Source organism: Ambystoma mexicanum, chromosome 5q, assembly GCF_040938575.1.
Source record: "Ambystoma mexicanum isolate Mex_15411 chromosome 5q, UKY_AmexF1_1, whole genome shotgun sequence".
Classification (NCBI taxonomy): Eukaryota; Metazoa; Chordata; class Amphibia; order Caudata; family Ambystomatidae; genus Ambystoma; species Ambystoma mexicanum.
The window spans coordinates 687,097,566-687,115,995 of NC_090933.1; the positions used below are offsets into that span (position 1 = coordinate 687,097,566).

Consider the following 18,430-nt stretch of genomic DNA (forward strand, 5'->3'; position numbering starts at 1 on the left):
TACACTTTACATTTTTGCACCAGATGTACTATTCCCCAGCCCGCCTACACAAACATTACCCCGACAGGTCCCCGAGCTGACAGAAATGGGGTCGGATCTCTGCAGACTTCTTTCGCATAGCATGGTCTTGCCATCGGGTACAAACCCGGTGGAATAGGGTGGAGGCTGCTATCTACGATATGCTAGGCCCCGGGAGGGCTCCTCCCCTGAATTATGGATCTTGGTTGAGGAGAGCCTTCAATCAGAGAAGCGCCTCATGGCAATGGCATCCACGGTCGCAAGGTCACTTATTGCTAAATCCTGTGGATCAAACAGGACACCTACATTTCACGACTTGCTTAATAACATGTCAATGTGTGATAGGAGAGAGACACAGAATGCCCAAACACTTCCAATTAACTGCAGACCATTAGACATTTGGGCCCCTTTTCGATCATATATGCTGTTAAGCGCGGAAGCACCCTCGGCCTCACCCAGTGAACGGGGCGTGGCTCAGGAGTAACGGGGTGACTTGTGAGGAGGGAAGACCCGAGAAGTAGGGGCCTTCTGGATTCTGACCGCATATGGCTCGACCTCCAGGGGCCCCGTTAGGATTTAGGATGTCAACCTCTGCAAGCTTGGGTGTGTGTCTGTGGGGCCCCAGGCCGAATCGTGTTTGTGGCTGCTCTGTAACTTACTCCTGGACAATTGAACTGCGACTGATTAGACATGTATGCTCATGTGCCTCTATTTCTACACAGGCTCCATACTGTATTCACGAGTGAATTGGGGGGGGCAGGTTTAGGGCCTGTTGCCCTTTGTTATTGTGGACTACTTGTTGCCTTTGTCTATAAAAACAGTAATAAAAAATAAAATAAATAAACGGACTGCTTCACCCTTCCACCTAGCCTTTCCAGTATGATTTATGGTGGACTTAAGAAGCTTAACATTTTGGTTGCAAACTTACAATGAAGTGCCAGGGCCATTGCCATGAATCCCCTGATCCTATCCATGAGACTTACATATGCACAGGTTTCAGGTAACTTTCCTGATGCTCTGTCTATTTATTTTACCCCCCTCACTTTATGCTTTCAAAGGCCTCCAAGTAGAGTGGTAACAAACATAAATGGCTAAAACAGAGCTGTCAGCAGTTCATCTTGACTGTTATTTCAAGGCCAGGAAGTTCCCACAATATACAAACAGCGAAGTGAAATCCAGAAGGAAAGGAGCATTGAACAATCAAGTTTAACCTCTACAATGCATAAAGCATCTCTGTTGCTTTCCGAAGCTATGTCAGCACTCACGAACTACCCTAATAATAATGATAAAAGAAAAGAGCAAATGAAGAGATGTGGTCAAGGAGGCAAATTCACTCTGCAGGAGGTGCTGACGAGAGGCAGATACTGCACAGTGCTTTTCCATTTTATGCTGCCCGGCGCCCAACAGTGGCCGGCGACCCCACTCAGTCTGCAATAGGTCTCAAACTGCTTGGGTCACTTGACCACCCATGCAAACCGCCACTCATTTCAAGTGCTGGAAACATTCTCCAGCTGCTTTCTTTAACTTACTGTGTTTGTTCTACTCATCAGCATCTCTCACAGAGTCAAATTGCAGCACACACAGTACGTTAAGATAACCATTGGAGAATGGCTCTGTGGGCGTCCTCTGTGCTGAACATCCATGTGATTCTGAACTGCCTGGTAAAGCAATGGATGGCCAAGGAGCGTCTGAAATGTAACACCTTAAAGATGGAGTACTTATTAGTTACCCTGCCTAATCACAAGCTCTATATCCAGATGTGAATACAATAATTTCTTATGAATGTTATTGTCTCCACACTGTTCCTCACATCCAAATCCTTGAGCTTCCCTCTGGATCCTGATCTTACTGTGAAGCTGCCTGCCCAGCAGGTTCATCTTCACACGTTGTCTATCCAGCTCTTCTACTGCTATACCCAGTTACCCAGCAACCACTATAACAATGCTTGTCGAGAAAATGACAGTTTATTCGTTACAAATTGATTAATCCGGGATTGTGTGGTTTGGTTGCCAATGGAGGAGCTGCTAGTTCTTGGTTGCTCTGCGTACCCTGTGAGAACCACTCTCATTGTCTGGCGCATATGTGACTGCCTCTAGCTGCTGTTGGACGAGTTTCAGGTGTGGAGGGGACCCCCTGTGTGATGATTGACTGGTCTGAAAAGCCCACTGGGTGGCTGTGAGCTTTAGGAAAAATGGCAGCCTGGTCATGTCCATCCACAGCCCTTGGTGAGTGACTACATCTATGTCATTGGCGTGACTAGGCACAATTACCACAAGGTCTTTAAGCCATCTGGTGGAGAGCACGGCTTAGTTCTGAAAAGTCTGAGTTCTGCTTCTGCCACCTACTGTTGGGCACACTGGGCCTTTCCTGTTTGGCTGGGGCAGTTACAGCCTGATACTTCATTTCCCCTGCTACAGGCGCTGTTGAGATTCTATTAAAGAGTTCTAATCTAATGGGGCTGATCCTGGGTCAATGGCACGGGTAGAGGGTGGTGGACGTTGGTTATAAGTGCTAATTTCGTGGAAGAGCAGTGACAATTTGGCCCAGTGGAAATCAACAATGAAGCAACTGCCCTGGTGCATCCGTCACTGCCCTGCCCTCTCTCCCCACCCCCAATCTTCTCCCTCCTAAATACAGCTGATTGCTTTGACCTATTTCCCCTGTGGCTGCACCCGCTCTTGGGGGGGCGGAGTGGGGTCAGTTCTGTGTGCGTCCACTGTGGGAGAGGGTTGATGCCTGAATTACTCCCAAAGATGCATGACTGGTTAGTTTGTTGACTTGGAGCCATTAGCCCTGTTCCCATTGGACCATCTCAGACTCGGCCACTGCCACAGGTCCTGGGTTTATGGTATCATTGTACTGGCATTGTCGGGCGGCATTGCACAGTCCTCCATTTGTACAAGGCTTTATTGAGAAACTACACTGCAAAAGAGGGTCGGCTTGACCCAAGTGGTGGTATGACTCCAGGAAAAGCAAGTTGGATATTGCTAGGGCTTTCCTTGCAAGTCAAGTTGTTATTCGAAATAATGGGTCAACTGAAGGCAAACTCTTCGGTGGAAGAGGGGGTGGCTAGAGGCCTGTGCATTGAAGGTTACCAAATCTCTGCTGGAACTGAGGGCCCACAGGGGACAATGATTTGAAACTGCTTTGAGCCTTTGATCCATTTCTAACTCTCTGGCCTCTGTTCCATGGCTATCTTTCCACACTCAACTGAAATTCAACGTTCTCTGTATAGTATTCAAGTCGCTGTATGGACTTGCTCCCATATCTCGTTTTCTCTTATGTTCCCTCTTGATATTTTCACTCTCAATCCCACTTTCTTCTAATTGTATCCCATCCCCATGTGCTTCTTCACGGTTCTGCTCTTTTTCTTTGTTGACTCCTCTCTATTGGAATACTCTTCCCCTTTCTTTGCGGTCTGTTCACTCTTATTCTACTTTCCGTGCTGCCCAAAAAACGTTCTTTCTTCAATCGTAGCTGTATTTTAATCTCATTGTAGTTATTGAATTTTTCTCTATTGTATTATTTTCTTCATTCGAGTGTACTGAAAGTGTGTTTTATACAGCGCCTTGGTGTGGGCGCTATATAAATGACAAATGATACAAAATACCAAATACTACAAACCAAGGGGTCAGAGACGCCCTCCTCCTGGGAATCTCAGACAAAGCTTTTGGGGAGTGAGATAACATTTAAAGCAAACTTTGTATGTGTTCACTACGTGCTGTATACAGGTGGACACGCTACCCGCCTTGCGCTGAATACCCCTGCACTTACTGTTGGAGATCTCAGTCCACAAATCCTTTTCCCAAGCTTGCATACAATCCATAGCCTATATGCCAAGTTCCCCATACCTGATATCTTGTGAGGAAAGTGTGAGGACTTCAGGAGTGTGGAGGACAAAGAACAGAATCCACATTGGTAGAGCAGGAGAACCAAAGCATCCATGGGGAATGGGGAACGGGGAGCATGGAGCCAGGCAGGAGAGGAGGCATGTGTGGGGCAATGCTGCAGAACAGAAGCAGAATGAGAAAAAAGGTGAGCTGCCACACAGGACAGTGACAGTACAGGTGCAGCAGCGGACTTCAGGGAGCACAACAATGACTTTCTCAGGAAGATAAACCACCTTTCCCTTTTCTCCCTATTAGCCTTTTTTTTTAAATGTAAATGTATGTTCCAAGGCAAGTTGCTAAATGTTTGTCATGCTAACATTCACACGACTCTCAGGCCATCTTTAACGGCCCCTCAGCTATTGGACACTGCCTCATACCACTAGTCACATTATTGTTCTTCCACTTCTTAATGGCCGGCATTCATTACTGAAAAATGTGCGAAGTGGGTTACTAATAATATTTTCCAGAAAGTGATCCATCAAGAATATTTGCATTCTTTTGTGCTTCGATTCAAGAATCGACTTATTTGTGTACATCCATTGGTTCAGAATTCTCCTTCAGCTCCATTTTCACCATTTCCTTGACCACTTCCACTGAACCCTCAGAAGATCCAGTTTATATCAATAAATCGGAAGTTGGCATATTCTATTTTTGGTTGTACATTTCTTTATTGCATTTTATTCTATCGTTTTTACAAGTTCTATTTGTGTAATAGTAAAATGACAGAGTATTAAAAGCCCTATCTCTCCAAAACAAACATTATTGCAACACAAATATCCCGTCATCCACCTTGCACATCTGATGCCTTGCTTTCTTAAAACGCTCTTTCCTGGCTAGACTTCCAGTCCATCAGTGCTACCACTCCCCACGTGCTAGAACATAGCAGATCAGTAATCAGCCACGTATTGCGGTCTAACGGATGATTGGATAGGAAGGCAGAATATATTATTTCTCCCTCCTTGAGCGCTTTCTTCAGCTTCCTGATTCCTCTCCTGGCTGTCGCCCACTTCTTATGTTACAAATCCATACATCCATAGCAAACTAGTTCAGCGACCTTCACTACTGCACAATTTACCGTTTCAGTTAATATCCACAACATTACAATTGTAATCAATGCTATGTTTATCGTATTCTTTTGTACCAGGTTTTACAAGAAGACGCTCTAAAGTACAGTATCTTTAAACGCATATTCCATGAGACGAATTCAAATTATAACCACGAGAGTGCAAATTTGGTATTGGGGAATGCCATGAGTGGTTTTTACTTTTTACAAACAGGAACGACCTCATGGAAATAACGCCCCTAAATTGGCTTAAAAAAAGTAACCAGCTTTTTCTAGCATTTTCTCGGTCCAGTTTGGGGTTGGCTTTATCCAAGCAAACCATCTGCAGATGGATTATCCTCTGCATCGCAAAATGTTACCACAAGGCGTGCATAAGAACTCATTCCACCAGGGACATGGCAGCGTCTACATGTGCTTTGAAAGCGTATTTGTTTGGATGCTTCTTCTAAACATTCACCATATGCTGTCACCCCGTCTCAGGACTTTACATTGTGTGATCGAGTTCCGGGTGGCATGAAACAGACTGGGGACCCCCTGCAAGCCACGCTGAGGGGCTCCCCTTTCCCCGAGCTCCTCAACTAAGCATGGGATGCACCACACTTTGGGCCGCCTGGACCACCACGCGTGTGCAATGTCCAGCCACCAGTGGCGACTGGTGATTTTTTTTTATTGTAGGGGTGTAAATATTTGCCAAATGTATGCGAAAGTGACTGTGCATAGTGAGGGATCCCAAACTAACGAAAGGGGGTTCGAGGGTCGGGGGGAGTTCTCCCCCTGAGAAAATGTTTTGAATAATGGGTTCAAAGCGCTCTGAGGCCTGCAGCGATTAACAAAAATTAAATAGAATAGAACAGAATAAAAAAAGGGCATCATGCGGCACACTTTCGGTTAAAAATTGGGTAAAAAGCCAAGTCGTTTGTCAACCATGCACGGTAGCATTTCCCAGTGCATTTTAATGCCTTTCCCCATAATATATATCAGCATAAAAAACATGTTCACGCTTGCTGCACCAATACATGCCATTATAAGAACATACTCATGTTTGCTTTGCACATAATTCCAGTAATGATACTATAAGAAAAATGTCCAAGCTGGCCCTGCCAATATATGCCAGTACCCTTACGTAAGAACATACTACTGTTGGCCTTGCCATTAGACATGTTTTCTTACTGTACAACAAAAGGGGTACTGGTAACGCAGGGGACGGCCCCTAAAACCTCATAGGGAGTTAAGTCCTGTATGGGTCCTATTCCCGAAATAACCTCATTGGTTATGTAGAACACTACACCCATTTGTATATTTCAAAGTATATATGTATATTTCAAAGTCATAACCTCACATAACAATTGAGTTTTGTGTAAGATAAAAAACATATTTAATACAAGATATTTATATATACAATTAAGTCAAACATGTAATACACATACATAACAATAATTGAAATCATATATTAACTGGTTGAAGCCATATACTACACATGTATATAACAATAGGTGAAATCATTGAAGCCCTGTATTAATTGTCAAATCAACACTTTTAACCAAACAAGGCCAAAGGGCAAAATACAGGAGAAAAAAGAAAAAAAGAAAACGGAAGATGCCGGACATAAGTAGTTCATAAATTGTTTGCAAGCTTACACTATTACTTAACAACAATAAGAGTTCCTAGAATACATATTCCTTTGAAAATGAAATCCCAGGTTGAAAATATTAGGAAGCTGGGATTGGGTCTGCCAACGCATCAGAGGGGAATTTTCAGAACCCAAAGTAATAAATGCCACTGCTGTGTGTCCTAAGCAAATAAAGCACAAGGGGCAGGGTTCGAGACCCAAAATGGGTGAGGCGTGTCAGTTAAGAGCCTTCTTAATGTGGCATGGCATTTTCAAACTGGCTTCAATGTAGGCCAGTCTAGAAACGCAAGAACACGTATCACACTTGCTTTATCATAGATTTCAGGTACAAATTGTCATGCCACAATAACAAATGGCTAGATTGGCTGCACCAAAATGCCAGCCTAGCCACGTAATAACTAACACACATCAAGTTTACTTTGCCTGAAAATACCAGTCAAACATTCCATGTCACTTAGGAAAACAATGCTTCGTGGGCCCCCACTGCCTTGCACGTCTACATAATCACATTTACGCGTGCATCCACCAGTCACTCACCCATATTACTCTGCTCATATTCACTCGTATGTGCACCCAGAACATTCACACGCAATCACATTCTTAGCCAGTCATCTACCCATATGCCTTCTGTCACATTCACTCACACTGCATTTTCTTCATGGGCACCCAACCAGAACATTAATTTGCTCCCTCTCACTTGCGCTTGCTCTCTCTAACTCACTCACACGCTCTCTCTCTATCTCTCTCTCACACACACACACACACTTCCCTTCCCATGCCGCTGTCCGCATTCAAGCCCAGCCGGCATTCACCCCTTCTGGGTGAGTGAGGCCTGTGCTCCCCACAGACTTGCCATGTAGGGGCCCCTGGCACCGCCTGTGGTGTGCAGGCTCCCGCTATGCCATAGCTGATTCCCAACCAGTCCGAAAGGATTCAGAGTGAGGCCACAGACACAGAAAAACCACCTTCCTGGTGATACTGCTTCCCTTAGTTTTCGAGAAATTATTGCTGTTTCCTGCGTCTTTGGTGCACCCATTGACTGACTTCTTCGATGACTGTTCGAACTTCTCAACGGCTATTCACGTTTTGCCGTTCTGCAAACCTTTTGCTGCCTCCGGTGACTCGATGCATGCTGTTGTACTTAAGGCTTCGGCCTTACAGTAGGGAGAGTGGGGACCCATTTTCTTTAGCCACTTTTATGAGAATACCTTTTCTTTCCCTTCCCTCCTGCTCTTCCTTTTCTCATCTGGCTACTTTGCCACGCTATTATGGAGATAACTACTTTAAAGTTTTGTTCATGCAACTGCAAGTTTCTGTGGAAAGACACTCACTATGGAAGGCGTTGCAAGGCCTGTAAACTTTGTGTGCCTGTCCTTATGCATTTTTGGGCTAAAGTGGTGGGCAGCCTATGCCATGCAGGCTCAAAAGTCACTCTCCCACCGTTGCCTCGGAAGAGGATTCCTCAAGCAGCCACGGCTCGAGTCCGATGACGTTACTGTGGAGTCTGCAGACTCCTGTGTGTGCATCCCTAATCCCGCTAAGCATGCCGTCAGCAGTGCGATGGGGAAGTCGCACCCTGGCGACAAGGAGACACATTCTCTTTCAAAGGCCAAACACACAACCCCTCTGCCTCCTTCAATGGACTTGTCGAAAAAGCCATCGGTGCCTGTAGGCCCGTCAAAGGTTTTGGCGGAGCCTTCTGACCCTACGGGTTCAGGGCACGCTCCGCCCCGACATTGTGGCCGGCACAGGGTCCCAAGGCTTTGGTCTCACAGGGCACCGTTCCTAAAGTTTCGACGCATGTTTCCGGGGCATCGAAAGACGTGCTGAAACGTGCTTCTCTAGTAAAAACTGCCCCCAAACTCTGGGGAAAAGCATTACAAGGCCCCTCCTCATGGGCCTGGGCCCCACTGGTCACTTCATTGCCTTTTACGCTATTCCCCACCCCTGTCACAGGCCCTAAAGAAGGACTCTGTCCCTCTGACCACGCTTTCCCCTCTTCCAGAAGACTGCTCTTCCTTTGCCTGGACTAGAGACTAGAGAAAGATTTAAAGATTGTATGAACAAAATGTTAGAATGTCTTCATTTTTCAGGGGGTTTTATATCATCCTTAAGAGGTTACGTCCCCTTGATGTACGTCCTAGTGCTTAAAGTCTCCTAGGCTTCACTCTCTGAGTCTAGTTCTTTTCCTAGACAATGATTACCTGATTCACCCTCCCACCCCTTGAAAATATTTTTCAAGATGATCAATATTATCAGGACGATGATGTCTACTATGTCCCGGATCAGGACGATGGCTCCCTGTTTGTCAAGATCCATATGCTTGGACCCATGCAGATGACCAAGTGAATTGACCTACTGCCCCTGCAGCTGAGCCAGATTATATATTTTTGAATGCTCCTGCTGTATCTCAAACCAGGGAAGCTTCCCCCATAGATGATCAAATGCTGTTTAACACTATCCTTAGGAAATCAGTGGTTCATTTTTATTGTCACGCAGGAGGTGGTGCCTTAATCAGACTTAGTTGAGGATATCCTCAAGGAAAAGATTCCTGTCGGCCAAGCAATCCTGCGTCATAATTCTATTAAAAAGTGCATAGCCCTCTCCTTGCTCACACCCTCCCTTACTTGGGCGATCAATCCTTGGGTCCAGCAGATGTTTTGCCCCGTGCCTTCCGATCTCAACATCCTGGGATATTCCATCTTAGACTCCCTAGTCATTAGCACCACTAGAGAATTTGCTGGGGTTCCACTGTCATTGTTGGAATCTCCCCCGATAAAGACTGCAAAAAGCTTTATGCCCTGGGCAAGCGCATTACTACTTCTGCTGCCTACAGTACCCGCATAGCTAACAATACAACTCTCCTTGCTAGCTATACTTATGTCCAGTGGGGACTAATGCAAGAGGGTCTGCAGAATGTATCAGAGCCTACTAGGTCACAGCTTCTGGCAGTGGTGCACGCGGGACGTCAAGTGACACAAAACATATCGGAAAACACCCTTAACTCCGCAGAGACTGCGGGAAGGGTTTTGGTTGAAGGCACCCTTTTGAAACATCATGTATGGCTTAAACAATCTGGGTTTAAACCTGAGACACAGTGCTCACTCGTTAATGAACCTATCAAGGATTCTGCCCTCTTCGGCAAGGCAGTGTATGACACCCTTGAAACTGCAAAGGAGCACGAGGCTTTGAAGTCTCTTAATCAGATTTCTGCCAAGCCATATGTACAACGCAGGATCTTCAATACCCGCCTGTCCTTTTGCCGGCAGCCTTTTCCCTGTATGTCAAATCTCAAAATTTCAGGATGACAACTCTGCAGGAAGTAATTCCGTTGCTAAAGCGAGGGGATTACATGGCCACCTTGGATATAAAAGACGCATACTTTCATATTTCCATGTTGCCAGCGCACAGAAAGTACCTCAAGTTCAAGATAGAGAACACTTACTATCAGTTCAAAGTACTCCCCTGCGGCATTGCCTCAGCCCTGAGGGTGTTCACCAAGGTACTGCAGTGGTGGCAGCTCACCTGTGCAGATAGTCCATTCCAATGTACTCTTAGCTCGATGACTGGCTCATAACTGGAGACTCGCACCAGGTGTTTCTAGAGAACACCCAAAAGACAATAAATCAGCCTGGGGTTCTCCATCAACGAGAAAGGCTGGTCCCCAATCAAGTCAAACAATTTCTGGGGGCCCTAATTCGGACAGTAGACTGGCTCGTCTTCCCCTCCAAAGAGAGGGGGTTCAGGACATGTTAAAGATCCCCCAATATTTGCCAGTGATCGGGTAACCGTACTGAAAGCCATGCAGCTGCGAGGGATGATGGCATCCTGCGGCTTCCTCATTCCACAGGCCCATCTGCATTCTATGCAGGAGTGGCTCTCGAGCCAATGGTGTCAGGCAAGCGGTTAGTGGAACGATCTAGTGGTCGTCCCGACAGCCCTTGTTCAGTCTTTGCAGTGGTGGTCAAAGAAGTACCTTCTGAAAGGAAAATCCTTCACCACCTCTTTAGTAGAAGCCACTCTCACGACGGACGCATCCCTGTCAGGATTGGGAGCACAGCTCCTACACTAGACAGCGCATGGCATGTGGTCACAATCAGTAGCAAACAAAATGTTAGGCAAAGTTTGTATGCAGTACCTACTGGGACCACTACACACAACTAGGACTACAGGTGTAAGCAAAACCAACATTTGGTATGAGTCTGTACCGCACAGTTTCTTGTGGCGAGCTGTGCGGCCAGGCTTATCTCGAGAGGGAGTGTGAGCTTGTTAGGGTGTTACACGGAGGTCTATAGTTACAAGTGTTCAGATGGACACTTGCTCTCTGGACTTCTTGGTAGAACACTTATTAATTTATTACACAATCATTTATGACTTACATCGTGGTTCTACGGGTAAGTGTTTTGTTTTTCTGCTGCCCAACTCCATCTGAAGCAACATGGCACTCCAATTCCACCCAGAACCATCCCTGCCGTCCTCGATTCCCCTGTCCAGCTTCTCCCTTCAGTCCTGCCTCCCGCACCATCCCCCAGGCCCTGATTGGCCTACCCCTCCTCACCCTGGACACGACACTGGCAGCCCTCTGCCCAGCAGCCCCTGTGGCTAAGGCCCCGAAGGCAAAGGGCGGCTCCAAAAATGGCGGCTCCAAGAAGTGTCTGCAGGTGTCCGCATGGGAAACCAAGGAAGCCAGCAGACACCAACAAAACTGTGAGTGTGGCATGGGTGGGGTGTAGAGCAATTACTCTACTCCAGAAAGCCCCTGTCACTCTACCTTACCTTCCATAGCGTAGATTGCCATAGACTTAAACAATACATACTTAGGAAGACTTGTGACCACTGTAAATGGATTATTAATGTTGCCTTGTGATGCATATGAACTTACTTGCCAATTTTAGCTAGTGCCACACATGTAGGGAACTGAACTTTGACTTGCGCCGCATCTAGATAGAAATGTGACAGTTAGCATCTGCCACACAAGTATGGAATTCGGAACTTTAGCTTGCGCAGCATCTAGATAGAAATGTATTTGATAGCATGTGCCACACTCAGGATTCTTAACTTGATCTTGTGTCGCATCTAGATAGAAATGTGATTGTTAGCATGTGCCACACTCAGGATTCTTGACTTTAGCTTGCGTCGCATCTAGATAGAAATGTTATTCTTAACATGCACCACACTTACAATTCTGAACTCTGGCTTCCGCCACATCTAGATACAAATATAATGGTTAGAATGTGCCACACTCGTATGGAGTTCTTGACTTTAGCTTGCATCGCATCCAGATAGAAATGTGAATGTCAGCATGTATCGCACCCAGATGGAATCCCACAATTGCAAGGACAGCAATGCCAACTAAACAACCAACTAACAATTCCATCCCTCTGCATACACCTCTCAAACTCTAACCAAACACAACCACAAGCCTAAAAAGCAGCAATCCGCACAAACTTCACAACAACGCAAAAACAAAACAAACCACACATATACTTGCACAACAGCACACACCGACTACGGACCGTAAAACACCCCAAGCCCAGCCAACGGACCCACCGGGCTGAGGCTGCCAACAGCACATCACTGCTCTCTTGCACTTTTCCAGCTTATTCCCACTAACCCACCCCCCTCCTCCCTTTTCAGAGCCGCCAGAGCGCCAGGGGACCACTTCGGTGGTGATAGTGCACGGTACAAATGTCCTTTAACATTAACTTTAACTCTACCTCTCCCACCTTCACAACATTGTTTCTGGTCTAGGAAAAACCCTATGGAAAAAAGTGCGGGGGTTGGTGGTGATCTGTGTATTTCGGTGGGTCAGCATTCGAAGCCCCATACAGAAATTCTTAAAGGCACAGTTCGCTTTTTGGCTATTCTTTCCAGGCCTGCCTGTGGTAAAGGCTATCCCCACTCGGGTGTGAAAGAGGCAGAGCAGACACTAAGAGAACAGGCGTCGCACGTTTTACTTTTTCTTTGATTTTAGATAGTATTGTTTGGGGTGATGATCCCAAGTGGTGAACAAAGTTTAAAGCAAAACCAGAAAATAAATAAGTCTACATATTTAAGAAAATGGATATGCTTGAGTAACGCTTGATCGTGATGACTGAATATTAAATATGGGGACTTCGTTTTCTGTACTGAACACAACATTCTATCCGATTAGATTTGAATATAGGTACCTTTTTAATCCCTCTGTCTACTTTTGCATTACAGAGAGTGTTCCAAATATGCATTCATATCCCGCAGTGTCGTAGGCATGCACACTGATGTTGATAGCTTAGCAGGCTGCAGTCTTGGTGTTCTGTCCTTCTCTTATAAAGAACATGCTACCGAGTGTTAGGAAACAAGACGTGGCAGGTTATTTGTCATAATACAGGTGATGTTGTCCTTCTTTTCCAGCTGCTGATGTGTCGTCCTTGGGAGATGCAGATGATCTTCTTAAGCACTTCCAGCGCAGCGATGAAGCGAGGCCCCAGTCTGGTGACACGGTGGCCACTGATCCCTGGATGAGGCCCGGAACGTCGGACACACTCAAGCGTTTTATTGCAGGACAATCCAGTCAAGATAAGCTTTCATCTGCAACACCTTTGCCCTTCAACTGGCAAGGGTTGTCTACTGCACATGGTTAAAGGAGTGGGCCTGGACGCCAGATGTGCCTTTTTGTAACTGAAAGGAATGTTAATCACTACAGCACTTTACAGTATCTCTAGATTCGCCTCTAGTTTAAAAAAGATGTGTAAATATGATTGTGCTATTTGTATATACTGTATTATTCAATTTGTTTGAAAATGTAGAGAAAAATTGTAAATGCTTAGTAAAAACAGTGAAACGTGCATGTTTTAAAATTGTACAGTAGCACATTTGTTTATTTATTTTGATATACAGAGGCCACTATGTGCTAGACCGTGAAATAATAGATGTGGGTGTCTATTTTCATATGAACAATCATTGTGTTGCATTCATCACGCTATTCCCTCCAGGCCAACACAGTATGTCAGACCTTTTTGCTCACAAGTATATTTTATTGTGCATATAGGCTGATGGGCATTGTCGATTTGATATCGGTTTAATGGGAATTTTCTACATAAAAAAGGTTTTTTTACTAATAGGATTCGTAGTATTTTCACAAAGGTGTCGCAATAAAGCATGGGTCTGCAACCTGCAGCTCTACAGATGTTTTGGACCTAGACTCCCATGATCTATCCCCATTGGAGAATCTGGCTAAGGATGATGGGGACTATAGTCCAAAACATCCGAGGAGCCAAAGGTTGCAGAGCCCTGCCATACGTTTCCTTGGATCAGGCCGCAATAATATCGTAGTTTTATCATCGCAGACAAACCATAAAAACTAGCACTCTCTGAAACGTGCCATTCAGGTGAGGGAGGCTATGCGTAAGTTTCTCTGCACAGTTTTCCTGGGTGTATGGCCTATCGATAGATGTCGAGTCATATTTTGTTCTCAATCCCAGTAGCTGGCCTGCGGTCGGAATTGGACCCTAGAAAGCAGTACAAGAAATCCCATTCATTTGGTACCTTCGGATCCTCCCTCTTCCGCACATAGGTCCTCTTTTTCCGATGCCGCCTTCAGCCGTCAGGTCTCCGATCTCATAAAATGTACTATCTTTTTTGTATTGGGCCGTCTTAAGGATGAAGTGGAATCCCACCTTTTCTCCAAGATCCTTAAATGTCTGGGTGTGTCATCAGCTCCATGACATTCCTCCTTCATTCCATGGCCAAGGTCACCCCTTTAAAAATGAAGCTCCTCACCCTGCTGAAGAGGGAGCTGCCATCTTCTCACCTTCTCCCATATATGGCATCTCTCAGTTGCACCATTATTGTGCTGAGTGCCACCCAGTAGAATATCCTATTTGGCTCCCACTGCTTCAGGTGGCTCTTGTGGGGTTTTTAATTCTGTAATTTCAAATTATTTTGACACCCCGATATCAGGGTCCCATGCCCAGCTGTTCATGCATGCACATGCCACGGAACACGGAAAGGCTGCTGCCTTTGACCTGTGGAAAAACCAGTATTCAAGTATAAGGCGGACATTGTTTGTTCTCCAGTCACTCCATTTTAGCATTCAGGGCTTTGTTTCCCTGCACCAACACGGCATTAAGGGGCCTCTCCTCTTTGAGATCTTCTGCCTTCTCCAGGCATTTATTCTGCAGCACAGTCACATGTTCTACTGCAGCCTTTCTTCATAATTTCAGGGCTTTCAGGGCTTAGTTTTGCAGCATAGTCACATGTCCTTCTGCATCCATTCTCATTTATAATTTAGGGAAATTCGTGGATTTGATCTTTAGCATATGTGCTCTGCTGCATCCATTCTCCAGTATAATTTCTGGGCTTTCAGGGCGTTGTTCGGCAGCACAGTCATATGTTCTACTGCAGCCTTTCTCTATAATTTCAGGGCTTTGTTCTGCAGCACAGTCATATGTTCTACTGCAGCCTTTCTCTATAATTTCAGGGTTTTGTTCTGCAGCACAGTCATATATTCTACTGCAGCCTTTCTATATAATTTCAGGGCTTTGTTCTGCAGCACAGTCATATGTTCTACTGCAGCCTTTCTCTATAATTTCAGGGTTTTGTTCTGCAGCACAGTCATATGTTCTACTGCAGCCTTTCTATATAATTTCAGGGCTTTGTTCTGCAGCACAGTCATATGTTCTACTGCAGCCTTTCTCTATAATTTCAGGGCTTTGTTCTGCAGCACAGTCATATGTTCTACTGCAGCCTTTCTCTATAATTTCAGGGCTTTGTTCTGCAGCACAGTCATATATTCTACTGCAGCCTTTCTATATAATTTCAGGGCTTTGTTCTGCAGCACAGTCATATGTTCTACTGCAGCCTTTCTCTATAATTTCAGGGTTTTGTTCTGCAGCACAGTCATATATTCTACTGCAGCCTTTCTATATAATTTCAGGGCTTTGTTCTGCAGCACAGTCATATGTTCTACTGCAGCCTTTCTCTATAATTTCAGGGCTTTGTTCTGCAGCACAGTCATATGTTCTACTGCAGCCTTTCTCTATAATTTCAGGGCTTTGTTCTGCAGCACAGTCATATATTCTACTGCAGCCTTTCTTCATAATTTCAGGGCTTTCAGGGCTTTGTTCTGCAGCACAGTCATATGTTCTACTGCAGCCTTTCTCTATAATTTCAGGGCTTGGTTCTGCAGAAGTCATATGTCCTCCTGTATCCATTCTCATTTAAAATGTAGATTAATTTGTGGATTTGATCTTTAGCAGAGTAATATGTTCTACTGCATCCAGTCTCATCGATCATTTCTGGGATTTAATCTGCAGCACACTTTGCTGCGTTGTATTTCTTGAAGAATTTCCACCATGTCATAACTTGAGTAAGAATAGAGTAGCCTTGGGCTTTCCAGCTCCAACTCATCATCTCTACTAGGTCTCTGATTATGGGGAAAGCAATTCGACCTCTTGTCTCCTTCACAGGCTTCTTGTTACCTCCTGGTGAGGTGGAGCAATGTGTTCCCCTTTCTCGCGCCTCACCTCTCGGCTTTATCTCATATTATGGCTCATCTCTTAGAAGTTGCTGTTCTCCATGTAAGCCCAAGTCCAATCCTACATGCATTAATTGGTTGATCATCTCCAGGAAGTATCGACCAGCTGAATGTGTGTGCTTGGAAGCTCCCCCGAAGCGAAGCACCTGTGCTGAGCCTCCAGCCCCAACTGTGCCCGGAAGCTGCATTGAACTGACTGGAATCCCTCCTGGTAACTGCATTCTGCTCCAGTTGTCCAAATATGGATGCTCTGGGCGTACGGCACACCAGAGCAACTGCCACTCTCCCAGGAACTCCAGAAATGTAGTTTCTCTGCCACTTAGTCCTTTCCAAGCTTCTGGTTGCTTGGCAGGCTCGATTAAGGATGCCACCTTCCCTTCTAGTGCCCATGATGTGACAGGGTGTCCTGCACTAGAGGTGAGGTTCCCTGTCTTGTTTACACCGTCTTCAGCAGCCAAGGGGTAGAGGAATGGTGTCCTCTAGAGAAAAAACTATCCCTTCCCAGTGGTCCTCGGACACAGGGCTGTCTAAAAAGATGTTGTACTGTGTGCCTTCTTAGTACGTCAGTTTTATCTAGTGAGCCTTGGGGCAACCACAGTTTGCCCTGCTTTACCAAATCCAGGGACAAAAGACTTGGCGCAAGCTGCCATCTTCACTGATTTGCTTGCGACGCCTGCAAATGTCTACTGTTTTTTTGTAATCTTGAAACAGTGGTATCCAGCAGTGTTTCTAAGGGAAGCATGTATCACCAGATTTAAATATATTACTTCAATCAATTATCATTATCAGCTTTTTAACACGTTCGTTTGAAATATACAGAATTGACTCAGTGGCAGTGAGTAACGCATGATGGAGGCCGTGGGTTGGAATGTATAGTAAAATGTACATGCCAAGTGTCTTCTACAGTTTTAGTTTCTGATCATACCACAAGGTGGCAGCAGTTGCTATAAATTGGTAAAAAGAGAGTTCTTAAACACTTGGAGTCCTGGAGTCAGTACAAATGTAACTTTTCCGATTCAGTGTTTCAGTTATTTTGGCTCATTTAAAAAAAGATATATACATTTTGGGATCTGCCAATGTGTTGCATGTAAAAAAGTTATGGTTTCCCTTCAAACGCTGTTCTATTTTGCTGATTTAATCTATTGTGCTAAAACGATGCCTTTCTCTGGGGGGATACGCAAATTGGAGAATGGTGTCTCATCATTGTATCTTGGTTTTTTTTGCTTCATTGTTTTTTTTTCTTTTTCTGTGTTTTCTAAGCTGGAAAATGATTTTGAACACCTCCGCCACTCGCCCCTTCCTCCCCAATACCTGCACGCATGACACTGCAGGTTGAGGGAGTCAAATGTATTGGTGATAACTTGTATAAATAACTAGGGTGGGATGAGCTGCCAATCAGTTTGCGTAACGCTGACTGCATTCCGAGCATGCTGTTGAATGATCAGGCTTGCACTGCACCTCCCCCTCTTCCACCTTGGCATTTGAATTAAATGAACTTACTTGCCACCTTCCCCCTCAAAAAGTCTCCCATTTCTGTGTCACTCCTGTCACATGGCGGCTTCCATAGAAATCAAAAAGGAGAAAGGCGCTTTTGTAGCGGTCTCTTCCTGATTTCCCTGGTGGCCATCTTACTAGTATACTTGCTTTGGGTGAAAAACGTTTGTGTATTGGCGAATCACACTTTTAAAAATGATTTAAATCATTGGTATCCTGGAGATGTTCCTAGGGTGCTAGTGGCAATAATGCTGGGTGCGGCAGGTAGCACCGGGTGCCAACGCTCCACTGCCCGTGTTAAAGGACCTTCTTTGCACTGGCTTGTCAACGTATGCAGCACACCGTCATCACCCGATATGACCTGCCAGTCCAGGAAGCATTATTGCCAAGTAATTGACCAAATCCATCTTTGAAATATGAGCATTCTTTATCTTTTCGATTGTGCACTGATTATCATTTTGTGCTCTTACTGCATACAGCACAGACATTGTGTGTCAATAATATTACTTGTAACTTATTTTGCTTTGAAATGTGTGTTCATGAAATAAATTATATTTTATTATTGGTCATGTTTTCTTTATTTCACACCCCAGCATTTTTCTTTTCATATGTTTTGATGGCAAAGCGATGAGATTAAATGCGATGTGCAATTGTGTAGTCATCATTTATAGCATGTATTCCCTCCCTCTAACGTACAATGGGTCTAGATGAAAGTAGTACCTCGTGTTATGCAAGGAAGATGTTCAACCGCTCAAGTCTCACTGTGAGTATCGTAGTAACAGTAAAAACTGAAGGGGTTTGGAAATATTGCCCGTTTTACT

The 18,430-nt window shown here is 45.0% G+C and overlaps 1 protein-coding gene across 4 annotated transcripts in view; it reads left to right on the forward strand.

Annotated features, from left to right (window-relative positions):
• Nucleotides 1-18,174, forward strand: part of CSPP1 (centrosome and spindle pole associated protein 1) — a 1,841,309-nt gene extending 1,823,135 nt beyond the window's left edge. For all 4 annotated transcript variants that reach the window (XM_069621145.1, XM_069621146.1, XM_069621148.1 and 1 more), the window contains one exon: nucleotides 12,992-18,174. In XM_069621145.1, coding sequence (XP_069477246.1) covers nucleotides 12,992-13,221 — 230 coding nt within the window. In that variant the 3' untranslated portion in view covers nucleotides 13,222-18,174. The remainder of the gene's footprint in view (nucleotides 1-12,991) is intronic.
• Nucleotides 18,175-18,430: the final 256 nt, after the last annotated feature.